The 26309-nt window shown below is 37.5% G+C and overlaps 2 protein-coding genes across 2 annotated transcripts; one reads left to right on the top strand and one right to left on the bottom strand.

Annotated features, from left to right (window-relative positions):
* Positions 1 to 382: 382 nt before the first annotated feature.
* Positions 383 to 3358, bottom strand: LOC109185241 (protein FAR1-RELATED SEQUENCE 5-like). The gene is made up of 6 exons (XM_019335222.1): positions 3349 to 3358; positions 3092 to 3147; positions 2138 to 2818; positions 1964 to 1971; positions 773 to 1811; positions 383 to 718 (listed from the first exon to the last, which is right to left on the bottom strand). The coding sequence occupies exons 1-6, from the start codon at positions 3356 to 3358 to the stop codon at positions 383 to 385; spliced, it is 2130 nt and encodes a 709-aa protein (XP_019190767.1).
* Positions 3359 to 5830: 2472 nt separating this feature from the next.
* On the top strand, positions 5831 to 11530 carry LOC109185338 (premnaspirodiene oxygenase-like). Its single transcript, XM_019335314.1, has 2 exons — positions 5831 to 6780; positions 10858 to 11530. Exons 1-2 carry the CDS (start codon positions 5881 to 5883, stop codon positions 11470 to 11472), a joined length of 1515 nt encoding a protein of 504 aa, XP_019190859.1. The 5' UTR covers positions 5831 to 5880; the 3' UTR covers positions 11473 to 11530.
* Positions 11531 to 26309: the final 14779 nt, after the last annotated feature.

The following is a 26309-nucleotide window of genomic DNA, read 5'->3' as shown; positions in this document are numbered from 1 at the left end:
AATTAAATATGCTTTAAATTGCATACAATATACTACACTATTAATAATCATATTTTTATATGAAAAGTGCACAAGTAAACTCTGCAACCGTTTTTCGTACTAAAAGCATCTAATTGTTTATATTATAACAATTATACTTGTAATCAACTTTCATGAAATCTTCCCAAGAAATCAATCAACAATTAGTGCATGTAATCTGCAATAAAACTGCATGTAATCTTCTATATTAGTGCAACAACAATACATAACATCCTAACACAAGATATCAGCACTGTATTATTCCATCTAAGCTAAGAACTACTTCCATAACTACTAAACCAACATTATAAAGAATCCCTCATAGTCATATTTTGACAACAAAAAAATGTAAATACAATTGTATCTAGAGTATCTGTAAACCGCACACCTTGTCCTTCGTTTTCCTCAACACACAATTCCTACTATCATGATTAGGTTTGTTGCAAGTCTTGCACGTCCTCTCATTCTTACTTTGTTCAATGGCAATCTCCTTGCAACCTTTAATGCGCCTACCACTACCCTTATTCTTTGCTTTGTTTGGTGGAAGAATGGAAACTTCAGAAGGGACTGAAGAACCACATATTGACTCGATGACTGACCTCTTATCAACAGTAGAAGAACAACCATCCTTATCAGCCAAAAGCATATCCTTATGGTCCTTAATGATCTGGGAAAACCCTTTCAAACGATCAATGTCAGACTGAACCATACTAACACAGCATTGAATATCTAATCACACATTTTTCAATATCACCAACTTCTCATCAACACCTCTACATTGATCAACAACAACACCATCAATATCAAAAGATTGACCCAGTGATGCACTCTTGGTCCACCTGTTAACTACATAGACTAGTGGAATTGAATTCAAGTTCAAATCTTTGAAAACTACAAAAATATGCCTACAAAGCAACCCTACCCTTTCAAACAATTTACATCCACATGAAGCTATTACTTCAGCAACATTAAGCACCACCCTAAACACTCGGTCATTTTCGTCTTTAATATCATAATACAAAATCCCTTGGTCATCCCGAACATTTAGAACTCGACAGCTAAAACATGCTGCACAAATCTCAGCTTGCACCAAATAAAAAACTGTAAGAGTATACACATATGCAACATGTTTCTCCATGGACAGTGGTGTCTTCAAATCTGGAAAACATGCCTCTGAGTCACTGTTGAGTTTATTAATAGAATAGCGTTGACTATCAATCGCACGATCAAAATGCATGAAAAATTCAACCAAGTTGGACTGAGGAGTAGTAAAGGAACCAAACAAACTATTCTCACTCTCCGACCGGGAAGTAGTCCTAATTAACCCATTCATACTAACATCACTAAAGTATGCAGGAATCCAAAGATGACGAAGATCATACATCTTGACAAACCAACTATGCTCCAACAACCCAAACTCCTCCATGACAACCTTCCATTGATGATCAAATTCAGCTGGTTCCAAATAATGACTCCATACAACAGAATTTAACTTTGACCTAAAACTCTCGTTTTTACTCAATGAAGGGCCAACCTTATCTCCTACCTTGGACATAATGTGCCACATGCAAAACCTATGCTTAGCTTCCTTGAACACACGTGGAAATGCAACCCTCATTGCTGGATCTTGATCAGTAACAACCAATACTGGCTCACTACCCATCGCTTCCTTAAATTTCTCAAACAACCACACATATGACTCAATATCCTCTTTTGTCAACAACCCAGCCCCAAAAGTAATAGACTTTTTATGATTATTAACACCAGTAAATGGTGTAAACACCACATCATACCTGGAAAAACAATGTAAAGTTTGTCAGAGATTACATGCGCATTTAGAGTAAACTAGTTGCACCTATAAACATATATACTTGCACTATGGCCAAAAATATGACCAATAACACAACAGAATATAAAACTTATGCCCTACGCTACCAAAACTAACCTGTTTGTCTAATATGTAGCATCAAATGACACAACGTCACCAAAAAGTTTAAAATTCTTCCTAGAAACCGCATCAGCCCAAAAAAATCTGGATAAGTGGTCATACTCATCAACATCAAATGCAAAAAACAGAGATGGGCATACTTCTTTTTTTTTTTTTTAAGAAATTAGTCACAATCATCTGAGCATCAACCCTAGCAGAAAATGCGTCCACATCCCTTTTAATATTCCGAAATTCCAAACTTGTTGCACCAACATTTGCCAGCCCACCAAACATCTCACCAAACAATCGAAAACTCTGCACTGGACCAATGTTCACTTTTCCACAATCAGCAACAAACTTCATATGACCAGGTCCAACCTTTCTATTCATCTTCAAAAACTGTCTTGACATTACTGATGTCAATGAATGGTTATGACGCTCTTCAAACCTGTGAATAACATAAGTGCCATCGCCTCCATATCTAAAAATAGCACAAGCCCCACACCCAACCCTATTTGAAAATCTCCTCCTCTTTTTAACCGAAGACTCCGCATCACCATCCAATTCTGCTACTGACGATTTATCTTTACAAACAACATGCTTATGACCCTCTCGATTACAAAGAACATACCTCCAAACAGTGGTCCCATCATCACATTTTGACAAGTGACTTAGTCGAACATCAAACCCAACAATCGATGCATATTTAGTATAGAATTCAACCCCAGTATCCAAATCAGGAAAAACCTTCCCCACAAACGGTTTAACTGAATCTTCACACAAAGGGACGTAATATTTTGTCAAACCAGGAGAAATATCCAAACGATACGAATCCCCTTCACCTGTGTGGACAAATGTACAGCTACTGGTAATCTACCATAAACTATATAAAACTAAAACTTATTGCAAGTACATAAACCATTGTGTGCAAGTAAATAATAAATACAACGCAATAAAATAACCAAAAAAAAAGTCTGGATTACTGATTGAAGAACAACTGTGTGTGAGATTATTCTAGCATTATCTAAATGCAAAATCAAACATCAATGCAAATACCTACAGAAACACAATGAATAATTTACAAATTCAACTAAACGTGTGAGCCAGATAACAGTAATTCATCTTACACAATGAATATAAATATACCAGTATTGCAAGTACATAGCCCATAGTGTGCAAGTAAAATACTACATATGATGCAACTAAGTAACAAAAAGATTACATTCATTACAGGTGAACCAACAAATTATGTGTGCAATATTTCTAGAATTGGCTAAATGTAAATTAGACCTTCAATGCAATTACCTACGGAAACACGATGACTGGATTACAAATTCAACTACACCTAGTAACCAAGATACCAGCAATTCATCTTACGCGATCAAATATAAACAGAACAATACCTGACTCCATTGCGATCGTATGATACACAGATGATGAATGCCTCCGCGGGAGAAGAATTGCAACGCCTATGCGATCACCAGCTCGAGCTTTTGATTTCGAATCATGAAGACGACGACTAATAAACAAGGATAGATTATAAATTTGGAAACAAACGCCTACAAAGACAAGAATATCCTTACAAATTTGGAAACAAATGGCAAAACGCGAGAAAGTTAATAGGAATGATGATCGTTGGATGAACGCTGATCAACGGCTGTAGTTAATTCCTATTTCGCGCCTGGGCAGCCCGTTCGCACCCGAGTGTAACTCTCTCTCTCTCTCTCTCTCTCTCTCTCTATATATATATATATATATATATATATATATATTTATTTACTTATTTATTTATTTATTTATATATAATAAAACAAAATCCTAGCTACCAAAATTTTTCTCCAAAAGTGTGAATGAGTTTTGGGTAAATGGACTGCAACAATGGGATAATAGGTTTGGCCCAGAAATTTTTAAAAAGTATAATTATATATTGGCCCAACATTTGTTATATTAAAATTTTTATTTTCTATTATGTTATATTATTTATTGTCAATTGATTTATTTTTTATTTTTGTAATGCCCAATATATATATATATATATATATATATATATATATATATATATATATATATATATATATATATATATATATATATATATAGTGAAAGGTTCCCGTGCGGTGAATGCTTCCCGTGCGGATGTGCGGTGGATTAATGTGCGTGAGATTTGTACTCAATGTGCGTGAGTGTCGTGCTTAATATGCCCGAGATTTGTACTTAATGTGCGTGAATGTGTAAAATGTAGCAGAAAATATTGATGTCAGCTTCTTCCCCATCCCAGTAGCCATTTGCCCCCTCCCTGATGATGATGATGCGGAGGCGGGCTATGGTGGTTAAGAATTATGGGAATAATACAACAGAAATCCACACTTAGCTGTTGTGCAAATTTTACTGTGCGTGCGCCATTTATATAAACATTCAACTGCACTGAAGGTAGATGATAATCCAGAATTCATGGCCAAATTGAAGGAAGAAGTAACAAGAAGCTTGGGTGTTAATGTGCGTGAGTTTCTGTTCTGCTTCCTTCAGAGCTCGTAATTCTGAAATACTCACGCACATTAAGCACAAATCTCACGCACATTAAACACAATACTCAGGCACATTAAGTACAAAACTCACGCATATTAACATGACGCACATTAAGTACAAATCTCAGGCACATCGAGTACAAATCTCACGTACATTAAGTATAAACCTCACGCACATTAATCCACCGCACATCCGCACGGGAAGCCACAAATGCACCTGATCCCTTTCCTCTCTCTCTCTCTCTCTATATATATATATATATATATATATATATATATATATATATATATATATATATAAAGAGATTGTTGAGTTTATACAACACAAAGATGCAAAATACGTACAAATTTATAAATTCATGTAATCATGAATTAATTTCTACGAGTATTATATATAATAAGATTTTTATTTTAATTACAAATATTTATATTAATAATTAAAAATCAAATCAAAATAATTATTAAATTAATAATTATATATATAAATTAATAAAGCTCATATCACATTTTTATTTATATATAAAATAAAATCTCCCAAACCTTTTTGAGAATAAAAATAGGGAAAAAGATCCCGCGTGTAAAAAACGATTGCGTTTTGTATGCAAAGGAGATTTTATCAATTTTGTTAAAAATCCCATCATTTAAGAAGTATAAACATTTTGACGTTTGAAATTTTTTCATCCAACCTGAGTTGATTACCATTAATTCGTGTACTTATTTACAATCAGTCTCTTTGGTTTCCAAACAATGACATTAATTACCATATGTAAACAATGATTTTCCTTACAATCTATAAATACATCTGAATTCATATAAAAACAAATACAATACAAACATTAGGTATTACAGATTGTTTATAGTACAAATACAATCTCAATTAAGCATTGAACCTCACTACGTTAGGTGTTTGCGTACATATGAAATCGGAGATAGGAAGGGCAGCGAAACGATAAAGGGCAAGGAGTATGTTTCATGACCAAGAGATATGCATATAAACACAGTAGATTATGTATTCTACCAGCGAGTATCAGCAGGAATGAATTTTTATATGAATGTATTTCTTTTACATCCCAGTACTACAAAGAAGTTTTTTGCATGCCAGTGTTTTTTTTTTTTTTTTTAATGTTCTATTCTATTTGTGGTTGTTGGTATGGGGCAATTATGCCAGGAATGACATTCAAGGTTATCATCATATATACACTATTATATATTGTTGGATTTAATCATTTTTATACCCTTACCCTGGGTCTATTTCGTTTCAGTATATTTTTTTATATAAAGATGTATTGACTCATGCCTATACTTCTAAAATTGTGTCTGTTCATGGCATGGGAAAATACTAGTATATATCTGCAGCAATGAAGTTTAATGATTAACATCCATCTATCCGTCTTTCATTTCTGAGAAATAATGGAGCTCATCAATTATTTTCTCTTCCTCTCCTTCCTCATCTTCTGCATATGCATATTATGGGCAAAATCAAAAGCAGCAGCAAAGCAAAAGTTGCCCCCAGGTCCATGGAAATTACCCCTCATCGGAAGCCTCCACCATTTAGTTGGTGGGTCGCTTCCGCATCGTTCTCTCAGAAATTTATCAAGAAAATATGGACCCATAATGCACTTGCAGCTGGGCGAAATCTCCACCATCGTCATATCTTCTCCTCAACTGGCGAGAGCGATAACTAAAACCCACGACCTCGTCTTCGCCAGCAGGCCAAAGATCATGGCGCTGGATATCGTGTTTTACAAATCCACAGACGTCGCGCTTTCGCCCTACGGAGATTACTGGAGGCAAATGCGCAAGATATGTGTGTTGGAACTCCTGAGCATGAAGATGGTCAAATCCTTCTGTTCTTTCCGACAGGAAGAGCTCTCCAACCTCGTATCGTCGATAAGGTTGTCGTCGGAGACAGGGTTTCCGACCAACTTGACGGAAAAGGTGAGCTGGTTCACGAGCTCGCTTATTGCTAAGGTCGCGTTTGGGAGAGTGTGCAGTGAAGATCAAGGAAAGTTCATTGCCCTTTTGAAACAAGTGCTCTCTTTGGCCGGGGGGTTTGATTTGGGCGATTTGTTCCCGTCCAAGAAGTGGATTCATTACACTAGTGGGATGAAACCCAAGCTGTTGAAGTTGCACCATGAGCTAGATAAGATTTTTGATATCATCATTGGAGATCACAAAGAGAACCACCTAGCAAACAGCACAAATAGTAGTGGAAAAGATGAAGATATAGTTGACGTTTTACTAAGAGTGAAGGAAGGTGGGGAGCTTCAATTTCCTATCACAGAAGACAACATCAAAGCAGTCATCAATGTAAGTTTACTGTTCCAAATTAACTCCTTCAAATAATTCTTCTCATTATCAGGTGATTTAGTAATTTTCTTTGTGTGTTTGGTTCATGGGATAGAAATAAGGATTGAAAATGAAAGTCATACACATTTTGTGGTTGATAACTTTTTAAAAATTACCAAAGTCATTACTTAATTTAAATAAGGTATCATTTCATTAATTCAGCATTATTCCGACCTCCTTATTTCAATAGCGTCCTCATTTCGGCTCCCCTCACTTCATCGTCACTGTTTACATCAATTGTATTTGACTTTTTGTTTTTGGTATTTTAAAACTTTTATATTGATTATAGAGTCATAAATAACCAAATACTAATCGGCGTTTGGTTGGAGATGGAAAATTACGTGGGAAAAGAATTGCAATTCCATGGGAGATGAATTACTGGGAATAAAGTGAAAATTTAAATTCCAGTGTTTGGTTTACAAGAATAGCATTACTGGGATTTTCAATTCCAATGTTTGGTATACATGGATATTGAAAGGGAATAAGTAATATAAAGTTTAAAATGCCCATTGTTATTGTCAGGCATTAATTTTCGATTAAAAAAGAAATGGGTAATTTTGACTTATCACTATTTTTTTTTCTTCCTAAAATTTCAGGAATTAAAATCCCAGGGGGACATGAGATTTTAATTCCATGAAAAGGGGGGAATTGCAATTCCATGAAATTACAATTCCTTTCAACCATATTGATAATCATTCCAATTTCACTTTACTCTTAAATATACAAAATACTTTCACCAAAACTCATCCCAATTACCAAATATTTAATACTCATTTCGATTTTGATTCCCCTATTCAAACCAAAAACACCCTAGGTTTACTTTCAGATTTTATTTTCTAAAAATTTATTTTTAGTTTACCATAATTTTGATTAGAGTAAATACCAGTGGACATCCTCCGACTTTAGTGGCACTGCCACTTTTAGTCCTCACCTTTTAAATCAACTACTTTCAGTCCTCCTACTTTTTGATTCTAACCATCTATAGTCCTTTTGTTACATTTGGCCATCTAATGCCGTTTTCTCAAGGGCAATTCAGTCTGTTCATAATTAATGTATTAAGTTTTTTTTTTTTGGAAGTAATTACGCGCCTTGCATTCATTAAAATGCCTAATTTTCAACTAATTTTAATTTCAAGAACGGACTGAATTGCCCTTGAGAAAATGGCGTTAGATGACCAAGTGTAACGGAAGGACCATAGATGGTTAGAAACAAAAAGTAGGAGGACTGGAAGTGGTTGATTTAAAAAGTGAGGACTAAAAGTGACAATACCACCAAAGTCAGAGGATGTCCACTGGTATTTACTCTTTTGATTAATATAATCAGAGTAGAGATACAATCAATACTATTTGGATGAACTCTCTCCAAGTCTGAAATAAGATAGTGTTCAACATACCTCGTGGCTCGGGCTGATGGAAGTTTATTTTTAAAAAATACGCAATCATATATTTGAGTAGGTTAAAGTAATTAATAACGTCATGGATGATTTAGGTTTGCTTGCTACAATGCTAAATAGCTAATAATAAATTAATTATTTCAGCCGCCCATCGTCATTATGTTATTATATAAACAATATAAGCAGGGGCGGACCCAGTGAGGGCAGCTGCCCCTCCTCTCCCACCCCACCCCACCCCACCCCCTTATTATATTTATGTATATGTAATATTATAAATTATTTAATTAATGTAATATATAAATTTATAATATATTTTATTGTATCCAAATTAATTTAGAAAAATCAATCTAACTAAAAGAAATTAAAATTTAAAAGTATTTATGAATATATTGTTATTCAAATTATTTTATCTAATTGATTATGTTTCATATTTTCTCATAAATATATTGTAATTTATAATGTATTTTGTATTTTAACCTTATTATGGTTGCTTGATATTTTGTCAATGACATTTCTAACGTCATTTAATATTCGCCCCACTCAAATAATTTTCTGGATCCGCCACTGAATATAAGTCACGTCACCTATCAGTCTATCACAACCTAGACCGATACTGCATGTCAAATTATTGAGTAGATTATGGTTCACACAGTACTATATGAACAATAATAAAAAAGTACATTTTTAATATATTAAGTGTATATTATTTATGTATTGAATATATATTATATAAAATAATATATTTTCAGTACTCAAAATATATACTTTCCCTAAATAAAATTTACATTTTTAGTATACTAAAAGTACATTATTTTATAAGATACAAAATGATCTACACAATAATAATTGGACATTTAACTATTTGGAATTGTCCTCGACTTGGGTCCAGGCCTATAGTGGACCATTTTGGGCTAGGCTTAAATTTTATATTATTTTATATAAATAATTTAAGTTGTTTTTGTTTAAAATAGAAATTTATCGATTGACTTCATAATTAACAATCAAAGATATATCAGATTGAGCAACTCCAACTCTTTGACACAAATCACACAATAATGCTAATTACTCTTCGACGAACACTTTTTCAAATTTAATATTTTTGTTTAAAATAATATTTTTACTATTAATCTCAAAATTAAAAATTAATAATATTTTCAATAAAATTAAAAATTTATATAAAACTTATAACATTATTTGAACTTTTAATATTAAACATTTAGAAAATATTTATAATGTTTGTAATATCATTTGAACTTGATTACTAATATCACTAAATTATATTAGATTAATAAATTTAGTAATACATTAAAAAATTGATAACTTAAAAATATTATAAAATATATTATAAATTTTATTTGATTTTTAGTCACTAAATTATGTTAGATTGATAATTTTAAAAATTATAAAAGACTTGTAATTTGAGTTTGATCATTATTTTTATTGGGTTTTCTCAACTCTCAATATTAAGAAATATTAAAGATGTCTACGTATCCTCAATGATTTAGAGGAATCAAAAGCCTCATTGTTCTAATTATGCTAACATACATCATTAATTTGATTATTTTTATACAAAGTAGTTATTATCTCATGATATCATACCAATTCATATGTAGAATTTCACCAAGTAGGCTTATCGAGACAAAAATGTTTTTATTTTTATTTATTTTTATTTTTTTTAATCATGTTGTGCACTCAATATTTTTAAATCATTTTTTTTTTTGTTTCTATTGTTTCTAAGCCATTTAATACATTTTCTAATCGGATCAACTAAATCACTCAAACTTTGAAGTCCTCTTTAAACGCATAAATTTAGAACATTGGCACAACATCTAATATGCAATAATTTATCATTTACAGGTAAATGTAAGATTTCAAGTAAAAAAAATCTATAAATCTAGTGTTGGAAGAAAAATTATCTAAAGAAATTGAAAACAAAATTTCTTAATTCAAACTCAACCAGCGCAAAGTTTGAGCTTGAGCATGCTTGGGCCTGGGCCTGGGACGATTTCAAACTGGTTCTGAGGCTTTTTTTAAAAAAAAAAAAAAACAAAAATAGGACTTTGATTAGCCATGTACAAGTCGATCCTTGACTGGGCTAGGCCTAGTGAAGCACATTATGTCCGGTTTTTCTAGGTCGGTTCAGGGCTTGTTCTGTCCTAAACTGGCCCATGACCACTTGTTATATATCGCTCTTTGTAGACCTATAGAAATTATTATATTTTAACTAAAAAGTATTAAATATCACACAAGATTTACTCATATAAATATATTACTTGGCACTATATTCCATTATGTATTTACTTCACATAGTATATCTGTATATGATATATGAATTTTTTGCACTTTCAATTTCACATCTATTATGTCACTCTCATTTTTCTTCACAAATTTTATTTTATTTTTACTATTGTAGAAAGAGTTTTTCATCTTTTCAAATAGTAAAATATTGGCTTGGATTACATTTAGAAAGAGATCTCACAAGGGTTGGTTTTGCTTTTAAATATTTATAGTTATCCATCCAAATTGATAAATTTAAAAGTTAAGGACCAGAACTGAAAGTGACACAATAATCGTACAAAGTGTGAAACTCTATTATACATGTAGATAAGTGTGTGACATTGTATATATTTTCATTCAAAATTTAGGACATGTTCTCTACTGGGACTGAAACATCTGCTACAACAATTATCTGGGCAATGTCTGAAATGATAAAGAGACCAAGTGTGATGGCTAAGGCACAAGCCGAGGTCAGACAAGCTTTAAAGGGAAACAAAACCTTTGATGACAAAGATTTGGAAAACCTAACTTACCTAAAGCTTGTGATAAAAGAAACCCTCAGACTCCACCCCCCACTTCCACTTATACACCCTAGAGAAAGCATGGAGGAAGCAAAGATTGGCGAGTATATTATACCACCCAAAACCAGAGTCATAATTAATGCTTGGGCTTTGGCAACCAATCCTGAGAGTTGGGAAGATCCAGAAAGATTTCTGCCAGAGAGATTTGAAAACAGTTCTGTGGACTTCATGGGAAATCACTACGAGTTCATACCGTTTGGTGCGGGGAGAAGAATGTGTCCTGGAATTTCATTTGCTTATACTAGCATTGCCCTTTCCTTGGCTGGTTTACTATACCACTTCAATTGGGAACTCCCCGACGGAGTTAGCCCTAAAGATTTGGACATGACTGAGGCAGTTGGCGTCATTGCATCCAAGAAAAAGGATCTTTGCTTGATTGCTAGGCCGTTTGTCGATCTTTGAGCCTTGAAATGATTATTTATTTAATTAAGTATTTATGTGTGTGTGTTTTTTTTTTTTTTTTTTTTTTTGCAAATAATTCATGGTCTGGATGATATGTATGTTTAATAAAGCTTATTCAATTATATTATAAACATTATAATATAACGATCTATTTTATTTTGAAAATTTTTGGTTTGCAAATTATAAAGCATATTTGAATTTATAATTCATAAACAAATTAGATTAGAACAACAATAATTATGAAAAAAAAATTTATTATTGAACAATCTGAGTCCTAATTGTTATAAGAATACAAAAGAATCCAACTGTCCAAGTCAAATGATGAATGATAAAATGTAGATTCACAATAACGCAAGGAAAGGGAGAAGGGATTCTAGTATGACTAGAAAATACATATTTCTAATACGCCCCCTCAAGCTTAAGATTTTCTAGAGAGAATACTGAGTTTGTCTTTTAGATCATTGTACCTTGTTGTGGTTAGTGACTTGGTGAAAATGTCTATTAGTTGGTCTTTCGTAAAGATGTTGTTACTTGTAGTTCCTTTGATACTACTTTGTCATGAACAAAATGGTAATCTATTTCAACATGTTTGGTTCTTGCATGAAATATAGGGTTTGTACACAAATAGGTAGCACCAAGGTTGTGACACCAAAGTCTTGGTGATTTTTGCATGAAACCATGTTACCTTTGCTGAGACATTGGCTATAGCTTTGTATTATGCTTCCGTTGAGGATCTAGCAATTGTCTTTTGCTTGCGGTAAGCCCATAAATTTATATTTTTACTAATAAATACAACAAAACCACTAACGAAATTGCGGTCATCAAGACACCCCGCCCAATCAGAGTTCGAAAATGCATGAATGTCGTCTGAGTATGATTTCATGAAACGTAGAACATAGTCTAGAGTAGCTTTGACATACCTTAGAACACGCCTTAGGGCAACCCAATGGTCATTGGTTGGAGATTGCATAAACTGACAGAGTTTGTTTACGACAAATGAGAGATCTGGACGTGTGATGGTCAGATATTGAAGTTCTCCAACTAAGTTGCGAGATTGTGTGGGATTGCCATATGGTTGTGATGAGTTTATTGCACTTAGCTTGCTGTTTATGGTAATTGGAGTGGGGATTGGCTTGCAATGTTACATTCTAGATCTTTTGAGTATTACAAGCATGTACCTTCGTTGTGATAGGACTATCGCCCCCTTGTTGTGAATTGTCTCAATCCATAGGAAGAAACTTGGATGTCGCATATCACGGATTTTGAACTTTTCAACTAGTCTACTTGTTATGGAAGCCAAGAGACTTTTGTTGCTACTCATTATTTGTATTTCATCAACATGGACAATTAGATAAATTTGAGCAGTAGCACCAGAATAGATAAACAATGATACATCAATTTTTGAAGCCTTGAAACCAATTAAGAGTAGACAATCTTGAAGATGTTTGAACCATACACGTGGTGCTTGTTTCAGACCATATAGCAACTTTTGTAGTTTGCAAACATGTGTAGGAAAATTGTTGTCAATATGCCCTGGTAGTTGCTTCATGTAAACATTCTCATTTAGACAACCATTGAGGAAGACATTGTGAACATCAAGTTGTCTGATAGACCAATCTTTTGTTATAGTAAGAGATAAGAGAAGGCTTACTATAATTGGTTTGACAACCGGACTGAAAGTGTCAAAATAATCTTCTCCTTCATCCATATTGAATTCTTTTGCAACTAGTCTAACTTTCTATCATTCAATTGTACAGTCGGCTTTTCTTTTGATTTTAAAAACCCATTTGCATCCAATGACGTTCATATCTCGTTCATGTGGAACCAGCTTCCAAGTGTTGTTGTGTAGGAGAGCATTAAATTCTTCGTCCATTGTTACTTGCATTTAGTGCTCTTTACAACTTAGGAGTGGCATGTGGGTTCAGAGTCATCTACACATGCAATTAGAGATTTGTTACCTATGGAGTCATGAGTCATGGGTCATAGGATCATACGATAGATGTGTACGTTGAGCTAAGGGTGGTGGTCGATGTCGTTCGGGCTTGGAAGGAACAATTGGAGCAGGGTTCACATTGACATGGCTGTGTACTAGTGTGTCATAGCCGTGTCCTTTGTCAGTTGTCACTATAGGAAAAGTCTTTGTGACATGGTCATGTCCAAGGTATTTCGTGCCCGTGTTGATATCTTGGCATCCTATTCTACTTGGTACGTTGGCGATAGTCCATGATATTGCATCCTAAGTCGAAGTAGAAACCTGTGGAGGAGTTTTAGCTGCAATAGGGAAAACATTCTCATCAAATTGGACATGGCGAATGGTAATAATTTTTCCAGTATTTAGATTCAAGAAACGATATCCTCTAAATGAGTCTGGGTACCTAAGGAAAATAGACAGAGGAGAAAGGTACTCTATTTTGTGTTTATTATAGAGATGTAGATAGGGAAAACATTGACAACCAACGGCACGGAGGAAGGAGTAGTTGGAAGTTGTTTCGTTGATGATTTTATATGGATTCAAATTATTAAAGGTTGCGGAGGGCATATGATTAATTAGAAAACCCGTGGTTTCATAGACATAAACCCAAAATCTGATAGGGATAGAAGCTTGAGCAAGTAAGGTTAATTGTGATGTCTTTCAACACGCCAGTTCTGTTCATGTGTGTAAGCATAAGATTAGTGATGGTTCATTCTAAGACTAACAAAGAGTTTGTTTCGCTTTTTGTATTCACCCCCTATATCAGACTGAATGGCTTTTATTTTGTAGGAAAAGGTTCACTCAACAAGTGCTTTAAACCTATGAAAAATAGCATGGGAAAAAGTCAAGTATATCAAGAGTAATCATCAACAAATATAACTCAATAATGATGACCTTCATTAGATAAAATCGGATATGATCCCCAAATATCCATCTAAACTAAATCTAATACATAAGAACTAGATTTTGTGACTCTTTCTAGAGGAAATCGTGTGGATTTCCCTAATTGACAGGCTGAACAAAGTGTATTACTATTACTTGAAAACGAGACAGTTGTGTTGAACTTCTAAAGATACTTTTGATGTAATGAATGCCATTTGTTTTTGTACTAGAAGTTTGTATTACCCGCCCTCCCCCCCCCCCACCCACCCTAAGCTTTCTCCTCTAAGTAGAACTTGGTTGGTGGTGAGATCATTCACAACAAAACAGGTTGGATGAAATTCAAAGAAAACATTATTGTTAGTGGCAAAATGTTTGACACACAGAAAAGAGTTGGTTAGATCAGGAACATGTAACCCATTTTGTAATTTGAGGGAATGCGAGGAAGTGGATATAGAAGTGTCTCCAATACCAAAAATATTCAAACCTCTATCATTACCAGCTTGAAGAGTGTCGTTGCTCGTGTACTCTTCCACTTGTTGAAATGAAGAGGAGTCTAGAGTGGTATAATGTGTAGTACCAGTGTTAGGGAGCCAAATTTGGGAGAATGGGGTGGTGGCTAGATCATCAACATAAGTCATATTTGCTTGATGAATGGGTATTCCTGAATATTAACATTGTAGGGAAGTATGACTAAGGTTGTTGCAGATTTGACACTTTGAAATATAGCTATAGCCACGTCCATGGCCCCGACTTCCTCTATTTCTACGACCACGAGCATGAGGTTAATTAGTAATGTGTTCCTATTCAGAGGTAGTAGTTGGTCCTCTCAGTGCAATAAGCGCTAATGGTGGGGCTGGGAAACCAGCTAAAGAAACATCATTCCCATAGATGAACTGATGTGTAGTGAGATAGTCATTGAATTGATCAATTGTCACAGGTTCCTTGGTGATCATTGAAGATACCATTGTGTGGTACTCAGGGTGGAGGCCCTTGAACATATAGAGATTTTGTTCATCCAAACCAATCGGCCGGCCAGCCAGCTTCAACAAGTTGTCAAATCAAAACATTGATTTTGCCAAGATACTCACTCATTGTGGAATCCCCTTAGCACAAAGATTGGAGCTGTAACACCCCTGAATTTTGAGATATTTAAAACCTATAAAATAAAGGCGAGTCTAAAATTTAAATCCCAAATAGAGCGTAAACTAAACATGATAGTCGGGGTGCTATGCCACACCTGAGCTAGAGAACCCAGATGCATAGGCTAAACTAACTAACAAAGCATAGTCAATATTCAAATATAAATCAAGGCACGCAGGCCATCAATGCTATAACTATCTAACTAAGTCCACGAATCCAACTAGCGGCAACGAAGGCATTCAAGACAGTTAGCAAGTAATCAACAAAACACACAATCCATCCTCCAACCTTATACCAAGTTCCAACCTTGTAGCTCTCCTCCGTCCTTATATCAGTTCCAACCAATACCTCCCGGCCACCCTTATATAACCACCCATTATTCCTCTGGGCAACTACAAGATGGTGCTGCAGTGCCATTCAATGATCCGCACCTCTAGTGCCACTATCAAGGGGTCATCGCATATAGCTCTAACATGACGCCGCAACACTTATAACCTGACTCATGCTCAATGGCAAGCTAGTCGAAGGTGGGTGTGTGCCTTTAGCACAGTCACCGCTATGGCCTGTACCTTTAGTACAATGACCGGGCACAAGTGGTGCCAACCGCCAACAATTTATTTCCACCAATCACAATCTTATCATCATCATCATCATCATTAATCACACAGGACATTGCACAATGACCACGATACTCATCACCATTCAATCAATCAACACATAATCACATAACAATCAAGGCACAACAACAACGACACGTATTACACATAAATTCCTAGAACGATACTTAAAACACCACTTTCCAGCGGGTAGGTGGCGGGTGGTCACCCGCCGGCGGCCACTCGCCATTCCAGCGGGTGGCCGGCGGTGTGACACCCCAAAAATCCACATTTCAACCCATGAATTAATTGAGTAATTAATTCTATTTCTTTTGAGGAATTGATTCCTAAAATCCTGATTTTTAATACTCAAGGACTAGTATTTGACTAGTCAACCTTTAAGTTGTGTTGTACCTTGTGCTTTGAGGGGAGTTCCCTTGTTCCTTACACTTTCTAAAGCTTAGTAAGGGTATTCTTGTCTTTTCACCAAGAGTTAGCATTGTAACCTAATCTAGAAGACTTCTTCATTTCATTCCTTACAATTCTTAGAAAGTTTGCTCTACCTTCTCTCTAGAAAAGAAGTGTAGCTTATTCTCCAAGCCAAGTTGAGACCCTTGTCAAGATTCCAAGTTTTGCTTCCAAGATTCAACCTTTCACCTATTTGGGCATCTAGGAGGGTAAGATCTAAGTTTATCTAGTCTTTTTGGTTCCATCTTAGTTGTCTTTTTCTTAAAGGTAGGATCTTTATAATCTTTTGGTTTGACCTTGAAGTGGGTTTGAGAAGTAAGCCTTGTGGGGAGCTTGTTGTGGTGTAAAGTGAAGTCTTTTGGTCTTAAAGAGGTAACCCATGCTCTACAAAACCTATTTTGCTTACCTATATGTGATTTCTTGGATTCTACTTATGTTTTGCTATGAAATGTGAGGGTTTATGCATTTATCTTGTGATATTGCATATCTAGAGCTTGTGTTTAGGGTTCCTTTGTGCCATTGCTTGGCATTTTCCATGGTTCAAGTCATTTTGTTGTATTTGGTGAGATTTGGCATGTTTTGGACTTGAATTTGTGTTTGGAGAAGAAAATCCCCGAAGGGATTTATTGTGGAACAGGAATGTTCCCGCGGGCGGAACGGCGGGCGGGGCACCACCCGCCGGCCTACCCGCGGGTACAGGCCTCGTGGGATGGTGTTCCCGCGGGCGGAACCACGGGTGGGGCACTACCCGTGGGTCCACCCGCGGGTACACGGTGGTGTTTGGATCGGGATTTGTTCCCCGTGATTCGTTGTCTCGGTATTTGATCTTTTGACTTCCCATTGTTCTTTTGTGGAACTATTTGAGCATCTTCTTGATGTTTCGTAGGTCTAGAACTATATGGTAGGTATCCATGTAGGACTTTGGAGTCTTGAATCGTGCTAAGTGTTCAACATTGTGTTTCGTTGGACCAAAGAGGTGTCTTGTGAGTTCCTCGGAACTATCTTGAGTTTCTCCGTTGTTAAGCATGCTAGATTATTGTCTTAATGCTAGTGTGTGTGTTGTTCGTACCTTCCGTGTGGTTGATGTTAACTTGTGTTATACATCGTTGTTGTCGTTGGGTGGTGACCCATTCCTTGATTGAGTATGGTTTCATACCTTCGTTGTAATCCATTGCTTGACTCGTGTGAGTGGTGGTGCGTGTGTGGCTTTACCTGGATTGCACGATGAGTGGTATGGGACGCTAGTCACCAAGGTATTGCAGCGGTCCTCGTGGTGGCCGTGACGTGATTATGGAGCTGTGTTCCTTCGAGAAAGGTTCACGTGATTGGGGGATAACATGTGTTATCCGGGCATGTGTTTCGCCATGTACGGTACCTTGTGTCCTATGAAATTGGTGGTCTTGTAGGCGGGTTGTTGGTGGGGGACGACGGTCCCGGGGGAATAAGGTTGGACTAAGAAGTATAGGGGTCCTGGAGGTAAAGGTTGGCATGAAGGTACAAGGTTGGGGGTAGCCATAAGGTTGGAACAGGGCATAAGGAAGGCATATCAACTCGTGATGGGTGATGTCACGAGGGCTTGTGTAGCCGTTGTGGTGAGTTCTCTTTCTTGTGACGTGTGTAGTCACAAGGGCATGTGTTGCCATGGGTGAGTCTTATTCCTTTTGTGTTGTGGTTAACCTTTGTGGTTTGGGATGTGTTCCCGATGTTATCTTTGAGAGTGATGAGTCTCGTGTTGTCTACTGATCTTGGCTTTTGACTTATATACTTATGTATTCCGTTTCGAAAATGGTTTTATAACTTATATCTATCTACTTATGATACTTAACGGTATTGGTGGGTTGCCAGCATTATCGCTGACCGGGCGTCGTCCCAATGTTTATCTTTGTATCTTTCAGGTGATGTTTAGACGAGCGCGATGTCTAGAGCTTGGTAGCTTAGCACCTTTACCCTTGTTTTTGGGGCCTGTGCGCCAATGTAGTTAGACTGATGTTTTGGGTTAGATGTTTACACTTGCAGATTGTTCACCTTAGCGTTTACCAGGTTCGGTAGACGTGGCATAACACCCCTTGACTTGGATTTTCTTTTATCCAGTTTCTGTTTTATCTTCCACTGTGCTAGTTTGTTGTTTAATCTGCATGTGTTAGGGCTTTCTTGTGGGCCTTGTTTGGGGGGGGGGGGGTGTTACAGGCGGGCAGACCACCGCCCGCCGGCTGCCCGCTGGAATAGCGTCCCGGGCAGCGGGTAGGTGCCGGGTGGTCAGTCCCCCCACCTACCCCCCATTGATACACAGGCAACTTTCGGTCCCGATATCTCTCGTGGAACCCGAAATCATGTCCAAACGCATTCAAACACATAACGACAACACCACGTATTCAATTAACGGAATTAAACCAAGAATCACACCAAATACATCCTAACACGATTCCTAAACATACCAAGACCCAACATAAATCATATACTGATTCAGGAACATCCGGAACTAGAAGAACATCAAGGAATCTATATGCAAAGTCCTAAACACAAGTCCTAGGCTAGACTCAATACCCGATCATGCATAATCCCACCCAAATATACCAAGAACATCATAATACGAAATTCACGATATAACCCTAGGGCTCTAGACATAATCAAAATACAAGATCATTCATATAATCAATCATAGTATCAAGAACATCAAGATTATCACATAAACATCAAGGTTATCCCATAAACACAATATAAACCCTAGGCAAAGCTCTATAAAGACTCAAACACCGAACCATATATCAAAGGAGCCAATGAATAAGATATAGCAAGGAAAATAGGTTTTGTCAAGACATGGGTTATCTCTTAGCCTTAATTAATCCTCCCTTGGCTATTAAAGTTCTTCTCTAAGATTTCCATCCGATTGATCCCTAGGCTTGGTGGTGGGGAATCTCCTGGGAATAATTTCGTGTAATATAACTATGGGTGGTAAGAGTTCTAATTGCTTTCTAATCCCCTATTTATAGGGTTAGGAATCATAATCAGAGTCTGAATAGTAAAGACCTGCATTCTATTCCTAACAGGTATATAGGTCTAGGATTTCTAATTAGAATCTGAGTAGTAAAGGTCTACTATCTTTATTCCTAATAGGTCTAGGATTCCTAATTAGAATCTGAATTGTGGAAGGTCCACTCTCTTTATTCCTAATAGGCTTAAGACTCTAGTTTAGGCAAGGGTCCACGATCCATGGTGGACCACATTAATTAATTAAAGGGAATCCTAACCAAATTAAATCATTTTTATTTATTATTAACGGAATTAATTAAATCATTAATCCAAGATTAAAGGCCGTAACACGGGGTGTTACACCCTCCCCCCCTTACAGGAAGCTTCGTCCCCGAAGCTTTAGAAATCATTTTGGGAATAACGAGTCAAAATTAGTATGGTAGTTCATGAGGACACATTTTACGAGGAAAAATACGTAAATATACATCTATGTACACTAGGTCTTGGGAAGGATTGGGTTTAAAAGGATAAAGAGAGCGAAGGAGTTAGGTTTCAAACTCGAGGGCAAGGTTAATTAGGAATAGGACCAAAGTTTTCAAAGTTGCAATTTAGGCAATAAGGTTGCTACCTTGTATTGAATTATTTGAATAAGGAATCAAGTATGAGTTTGGAAGGGTAGAATGGGTTTTCTTCAACAAAGTGGCATTTGAATGGCAAAGGAGGGGAAGAATTCGGCTAGAATAGGGTTAAGGATTCTCAACTTTGAGTGATCATTCTGGCTTGAAGCCCTGATTCCGACGAAATGACGAATTGATGATCCTCTTTCTTTAGCTTTGGTACCGATTGACTCTAGGATTTTCGTTGATCTTTTCTTCCCAAGATAAAGCCTCATCCATCTTTACCGCTTTCGAAGGAATTCTCGTGATGAATTCCGTGCATATTCCCCCAAGAATGCTCAAAAGTCTAGACCTAGTCGGTTAGCAAGGCCAATCCTTAGGTCTTGACTCTCGATTCTTGCTAAGGTTTTCTAAGGATCAAGGAACTTCGGGTTGACTTCCTTGTTTTATTGAATTCCATCTCTTCCTTGGTGGATGAAATTCTTAGCAAGACTTCATGTCCTCTCTGAGATTTGGTTTGTTGCGCCCTTTTGGTGATATTTTTAGTATTGAGAGCACTTGACACACTTCTCTCTTCCTTGGAACACAGCCATTTATTGACTCTCATCACGGGATGGCTTGGTGATCCATATGAGCTGTTCTATTTCCTCGTTGATCTTTAAAGTCACCGAGGTCATGATAACAAAGTTTTCCTTACACTTCCCTTAAATGTATGATTCTAGAATGGACGCATGAGATCTACGATAAGGAATGTTTCTTAGTCTTTAATTGTCTTCTTTCGGTCTCTTTAGATGAAAGGATGTCTTGTTTATTCTATACGGATTCAGGGATCTTTAGTGAGGTAAACAAAAGGGCTAAGGACTGGAATAGGCTTGCACTATAGGTTTCGACAGTCTTGCTCTTTACAAAACTTCGTAAGGGGGCCCTTTGACTACTCGAACGATAACCATGGTTGTGGAAAACTCGGCCCATCCTTGGTGTTTGTCTTTAGGCCCTTGTAAGTCCGTAGCACGAGTTCTCAACTCGACTTCTTGGTTTGCACGATTCTTTGTGTCAACCCTTCACAGTTGGTTGAATCGTAGGGTTCAACTGTAACTTTCACAACTAACGCAATTAATAGTACCTTTTTTTAGAACGAGACGTGGGCCGAGGTCGTTTACCAAGGTCAACACCTTAGGGAAATCCATGGTCCCTTACTCCAAGGATTCTCACATGTCTTTAATTGCTCAATAGGTGGAGTCCTGTTCACAGTTAACAAATCTTGGAATTTTCGTAAGGTAGCTGACTGTATTCCAGCTTTTGTCTTTTCCTTGTCTTGGTTAATGACAAGCCTCCTTTGGTCTTTCTTGAAGTTTGGCTTGTCGTCCGGTCTCATTTAATCCTTTGGCGACCAAATGCTTAGTGATGCCTTTTTCTTTCTTGGAATGTATTTGGTTAACTGCTCTCGACGTCGCATGACATTTGGAGATTTTGTGTGTCGCATGTACTTCTTACGGTGCCTTAAAACCATCAAGGTCCTTATTCCAAAGTAAGATCTTCATTGCAGTGAATCTTAGTGCACGGTACTTCCTATGTGTCCGTCGTCTCTGCTTAACACGCCGAGTCCTTTTTAACAACTATCCTAACACCATCCTAATAAGCATCAATCTTCACGTCATTTAGACAAAGCAAGGGGTTTACACCACTTGTAGGGTTTTAGCAAGGGTTCGAAAGAGAGGGATACAAAATTAGAGCAATGGCAATGATTCCAGGCTCATAATTATTTAAGGTTTCCAAGGATGAATTAGATGCAACAAAGAGTAAGGCATAACGGGTGTTTAATTGCTCTCAAGGATAACTAAGGATTCGAGGCAAGGGTTTCAACAATTAGGAATATAGAGAGGCTGGGATTCAAGGGCGAATGATATTTTAAGCTGAGGCAAAGGGTTCATAAGTCAACATGATATACTTACCTCACACTAAAGATTAAGCGAAGGTGTTGTTCATGCGCTACTTCACTTCCTTGCATTTAATTGGCGTTCTAGTTCTCTTTACAGGTGGTCTCCCATTTCCGTTACTCCTTTTTCTGGATCTGGTCCTGAACTCTCCGTTGTAGAGGTTGGGATTCAGTGAAGGTTGGCGGCGCTAGCGAAAGCCTCGTGGAGGGTTCTGGGCTTACTTACAGTTAGGGCCTTTTGAGCTTCGAAGTTGAGACCCGTCACAAACTTCTCAACTTTAGTCGCCTCTATGGGTACCAATATAGGTGCGAAATAAGCTAGTTCGAAGAATCGTTTGTGGTATTCCACCACTGTAGTTATCCCCTATTTCAGGTGGAGGAATTCTGTGTACATGGCTACCCTTACATGCGCGGGGTAAAAACGTCCCCATAACCGAGCCTTCAGGGTTTCCCAGTTGAATCCCGGTTCTTGCCTACAGGCAGGTCCCTCGTGAACCCACCAAAGATCAGCCTTATGTCCGAAGTAGAACGAGGCTAGTTCCACACGGCATCCTTCCGGGCATTCCACTACTTCAAAGATCTTGTCGAACGCTCGGATCCATTCCTCGAGGGTCGTAGGATCTTCTTCCCCTGCGAAGATAGGTGAGCGATGGCTCGAGGTTTGGCGAGCCACGTCTGGGTTCCCGTTGGGGGGGTAGTCAGTTGTTGTTATTAAGGATGGCGTTGCTCAACGTCTGGGCGACCTGAGTCAGCTGTTGTAGGTTCTGGGTTAACGAACCTTGGGTAGGAGGCTCGGGGGTTCTCGACTGGTTCCTCGTTGGCGCCATTCCGGTGTTTATAGGATCAGTACCGATCGTAACGGTAAGTTAGGGGCTCGCATCCTTACCTTGATGCTATAGTTATGGGGAACTCTTAAGCTAAACACAGGATAGAGTGAGGAGAAGTTAAGCAGACAATGATAGATAAACTCACAGCCTCACCACGCATCCTAAGATTCTTAAGTCCTAAGTATTTAAGCACCTAGAGTTACTGCTTAACATCTTAAAGTCTCAAACTTAGAGTATTATCATAGATGCAGCCTAGATTCTTAAAGTCTAACTCTTAACATCCCTAGTATGTAAGTACCTAGAGTTCAAGCTTAATGTCCCAAAGTCTTATCCTAAAGGCATTGTGCTAGGGTAGAACTTAGGCTCTGATACCAACTGTAACACCCCTGAATTTTGAGATATTTAAAATCTATAAAATAAAGGCGAGTCTAACATTTAAATCCCAAACAGAGTGTAAACTAAACATGATAATCAGGGTGCTATGTCACACCTGAGCTAGAGAACCCAGATGCACAGGCTAAACTAACTAACAAAGCGTAGTCAATATTCAAATATAAATCAAGGCACGCATGCCATCAATGCTAGAACTATCTAACTAAGTCCACGAATCCAACTAGCGCGCTCCGAAGCTACTCAACTGATCCTGAAAAACATTCGGTGTAACAACTGTCAGCGAAATAATGCTGGTAACCCACTCCAACGTGTTAAGTACAATATAGGTAGATATAAGAAACTCATTTTGAAACTAGAATACATATATACTTACGGGACTCTAATTTAAATCCAAGATCAAGACTCAAGATGCCATAACAGACTCAACAGTATAGGATAATCATAAAGACTAGCATGCGTCCTAAGAACACGTTACGGGACATGACAGGCAGATAAGCATATAATTAACAAATAGAGGCAACAAAGGCATTCAAGACAGTTAGCAAGTAATCGACAAAGCACACAATCCATCATCCAACCTTATACCAAGTTCCAACCTTGTAGCTCCCCTCCGTCTTTATATCAGTTCCTACCTGTAACACCCCAAAATTTTGAAACTTTTAAAATTTATATAATAAAGGTAAATTCTCATTAAATCCCAAAACGGAGTATTACTAAACATAAGAGTACGGGGTGCTATGCCACATCTGAGTTGTAGAACTCAGATGCACAGGCTAAACTAACTACAAGATAAGGGAACACATCCCAAGACCACAAAGGACAACAACAACTCACAAGGACGGCTCAAGGTATAATCTATCATCACACAATAGATTAACACCCGACATGCACAACTCAAAAGAATAAGGACACGACCAATGGCAACACATGCTTAGGCAACACATGCCTTTGTGACAACACACGTCACAAGAAGAGAACTCAAAACAACGGCTACACAAGCCTTCGTGACATCACCCATCACGAATTGATATGCCTTCCTTATGCCCGGTTCCAACCTTATGGCTACCCCCAACCTTATATCTAGTTCCAACCTTAACCTCCAGGACCCCTGTACACCAAGTCCAACCTTATTCCCCCAGGAACCGTCGTTCCCCCTCCAACAGTCCCTCCAACAGAACCACCGATTTCATAGTACACGAGGGTACCGATCACACACACGGCAACACATGCCACCCAAGAAATACGTGAACCTTACATAAAGGTCACAAACTCCATAATCACGTCATGGCCACCACGAGGACCACTACAATACCTTGGTGACTAGTGTCCCATACCACTAATCGTGCAATCCAGGTAAAGCCACACACACATCACACCTCAACAGGAATCAATCAACGGATCACAACGAAGATATGAAACCATACTCAATCAAGGAATGGATCACAGTCCAACAATAACGATGAATAACACAAGTTATCATCAACGATAGGAAGGTACAAACAACACATACGCTAGCATTTAAACACCGAACTAGCATGCTTATCAAACCGGTAAACCAAACGTAGTTCCGAAGAACACACAAGACTCATCACGGTTCAACGAAACACAATGTTGAACACTTAGCATGATTCAAGACACCAAAACCTACATTGATTCCTACCATATAGTTCTAGACATACGAAACATCAAGAAGATGCTCAAATAGTTCCACAAAAGAACATCGGGAAGTCAAAAGACCAAATACCGAGTCAAAAGAATCACGGGGAACAAATCCCCGCCAAACCACATTACGTACCCCGCGGGTGGACCCACGAGTAGGCCCCTACCCGTGGTTCCGCCCGCGGGTACACACCCACCGGCCAACTTGTACCCCGCGGGTGGGCGGCAGGTAGGCCACTGCCCGCAGTTCCGCCCGCGGGTACGTACCTGTGCCCAAAATAATCCCTTCGGGGATTTTCAACACCAAGCTCAAATTCAAGTCCAAAACATGCCAAATCTCACCAAATACAACAAAATGACTTGAATCAAAGGAATAGCCAAGCAATAGCATACAAGAACCCTAAGCACAAGCTCTAGATATGCATTTTCACAAGACAATGCATAAACACTCACATTTCATAGCAAAACACATGTAGGATCCAAGAAATCTTCATATAGGTAAGCAAAATAGATTTTGTAGAGCATGGGTTACCTCTTGTAGACAAAAACCTTCACTTAACACTTCACCAAGCTCCTAATAAGGCTCACCTTCCAAACCCACTTCAAGAACACACCAAAAGATCATAAAGATTCTATCTTTAAGAAAAGACACCTAAGAAAACACTAAAAACACAAGATGAACATAGATCTTACCCTCCTAGATGCCCAAATGTATGAAAGGTAGAATCTTGGAGACAACTCTTGAAGATTTGACAAAGCTTCAACTTGGCTTGGAAGAAAAGCTATCTACATTTTTAGAGAGAAGGTAGAGCTAAAGTTTGGAAAGTGTAAGGAGAGAAATGAGGATTGTCTACTAGGTTAGCTTGCATTACTAACACAAGGTGAAAAGTCATGAATACCCTTACTAAAATGAAGAGGTGTAAGGGGACAAGGGAACTCCTCTCAAAGCTCAAGGTACAACTTGACTTTGGGGTTGACTAGTCAATTACTAGTCCCCGACTATTGAATTTTCAGGATTTTTTGGAATTAAAATACCAATTGGTTTAGGATTAATTACTTAATTAATCCCATAATTGAATTTGGATTACGGGGTGTCACATCCTCTCCCCTTTCAAAGAAGCTTCGTCCCCGAAGCTTGGGTACGACGAATTAAAACAAACGGTGAAACGAAACAATTATGTGACAAGATTGCCAAGAACAATCTCTTTTGGTCAAAATCCAAAAGGATTCAAAGCAAGAAAGAAGGTATACTAAAACAAGAATTTGAGGAATTTAACCAACGAATATATTGAGCATATCAAACTCTAAACCAAACACAACCACCAACTTCTAGCCAACAACTACGAACTAACAACTATTTCAAAGCACCAACCACAA

Source organism: Ipomoea nil, unplaced genomic scaffold (genome assembly GCF_001879475.1).
Source record: "Ipomoea nil cultivar Tokyo-kokei standard unplaced genomic scaffold, Asagao_1.1 scaffold1317, whole genome shotgun sequence".
NCBI lineage: Eukaryota > Viridiplantae > Streptophyta > Magnoliopsida > Solanales > Convolvulaceae > Ipomoea > Ipomoea nil.
This window is presented reverse-complemented; position numbering and strand designations above follow the sequence as displayed.

Bases quoted from the DNA above. Each gene is read 5' to 3' on its own strand.
- LOC109185241 (XM_019335222.1), bottom strand. The intron at 2,819-3,091 runs GTATATTTATAT...AGTTTATGGTAG, and splicing joins GCTATGTACTTGCAATACTG to ATTACCAGTAGCTGTACATT. The intron at 719-772 runs GTGATATTGAAA...AGTATGGTTCAG, and splicing joins GAGGTGTTGATGAGAAGTTG to TCTGACATTGATCGTTTGAA.
- LOC109185338 (XM_019335314.1), top strand. From the start codon at position 5,881: ATGGAGCTCATCAATTATTTTCTCTTCCTCTCCTTCCTCATCTTCTGC. The intron at 6,781-10,857 runs GTAAGTTTACTG...TTCAAAATTTAG, and splicing joins ACATCAAAGCAGTCATCAAT to GACATGTTCTCTACTGGGAC.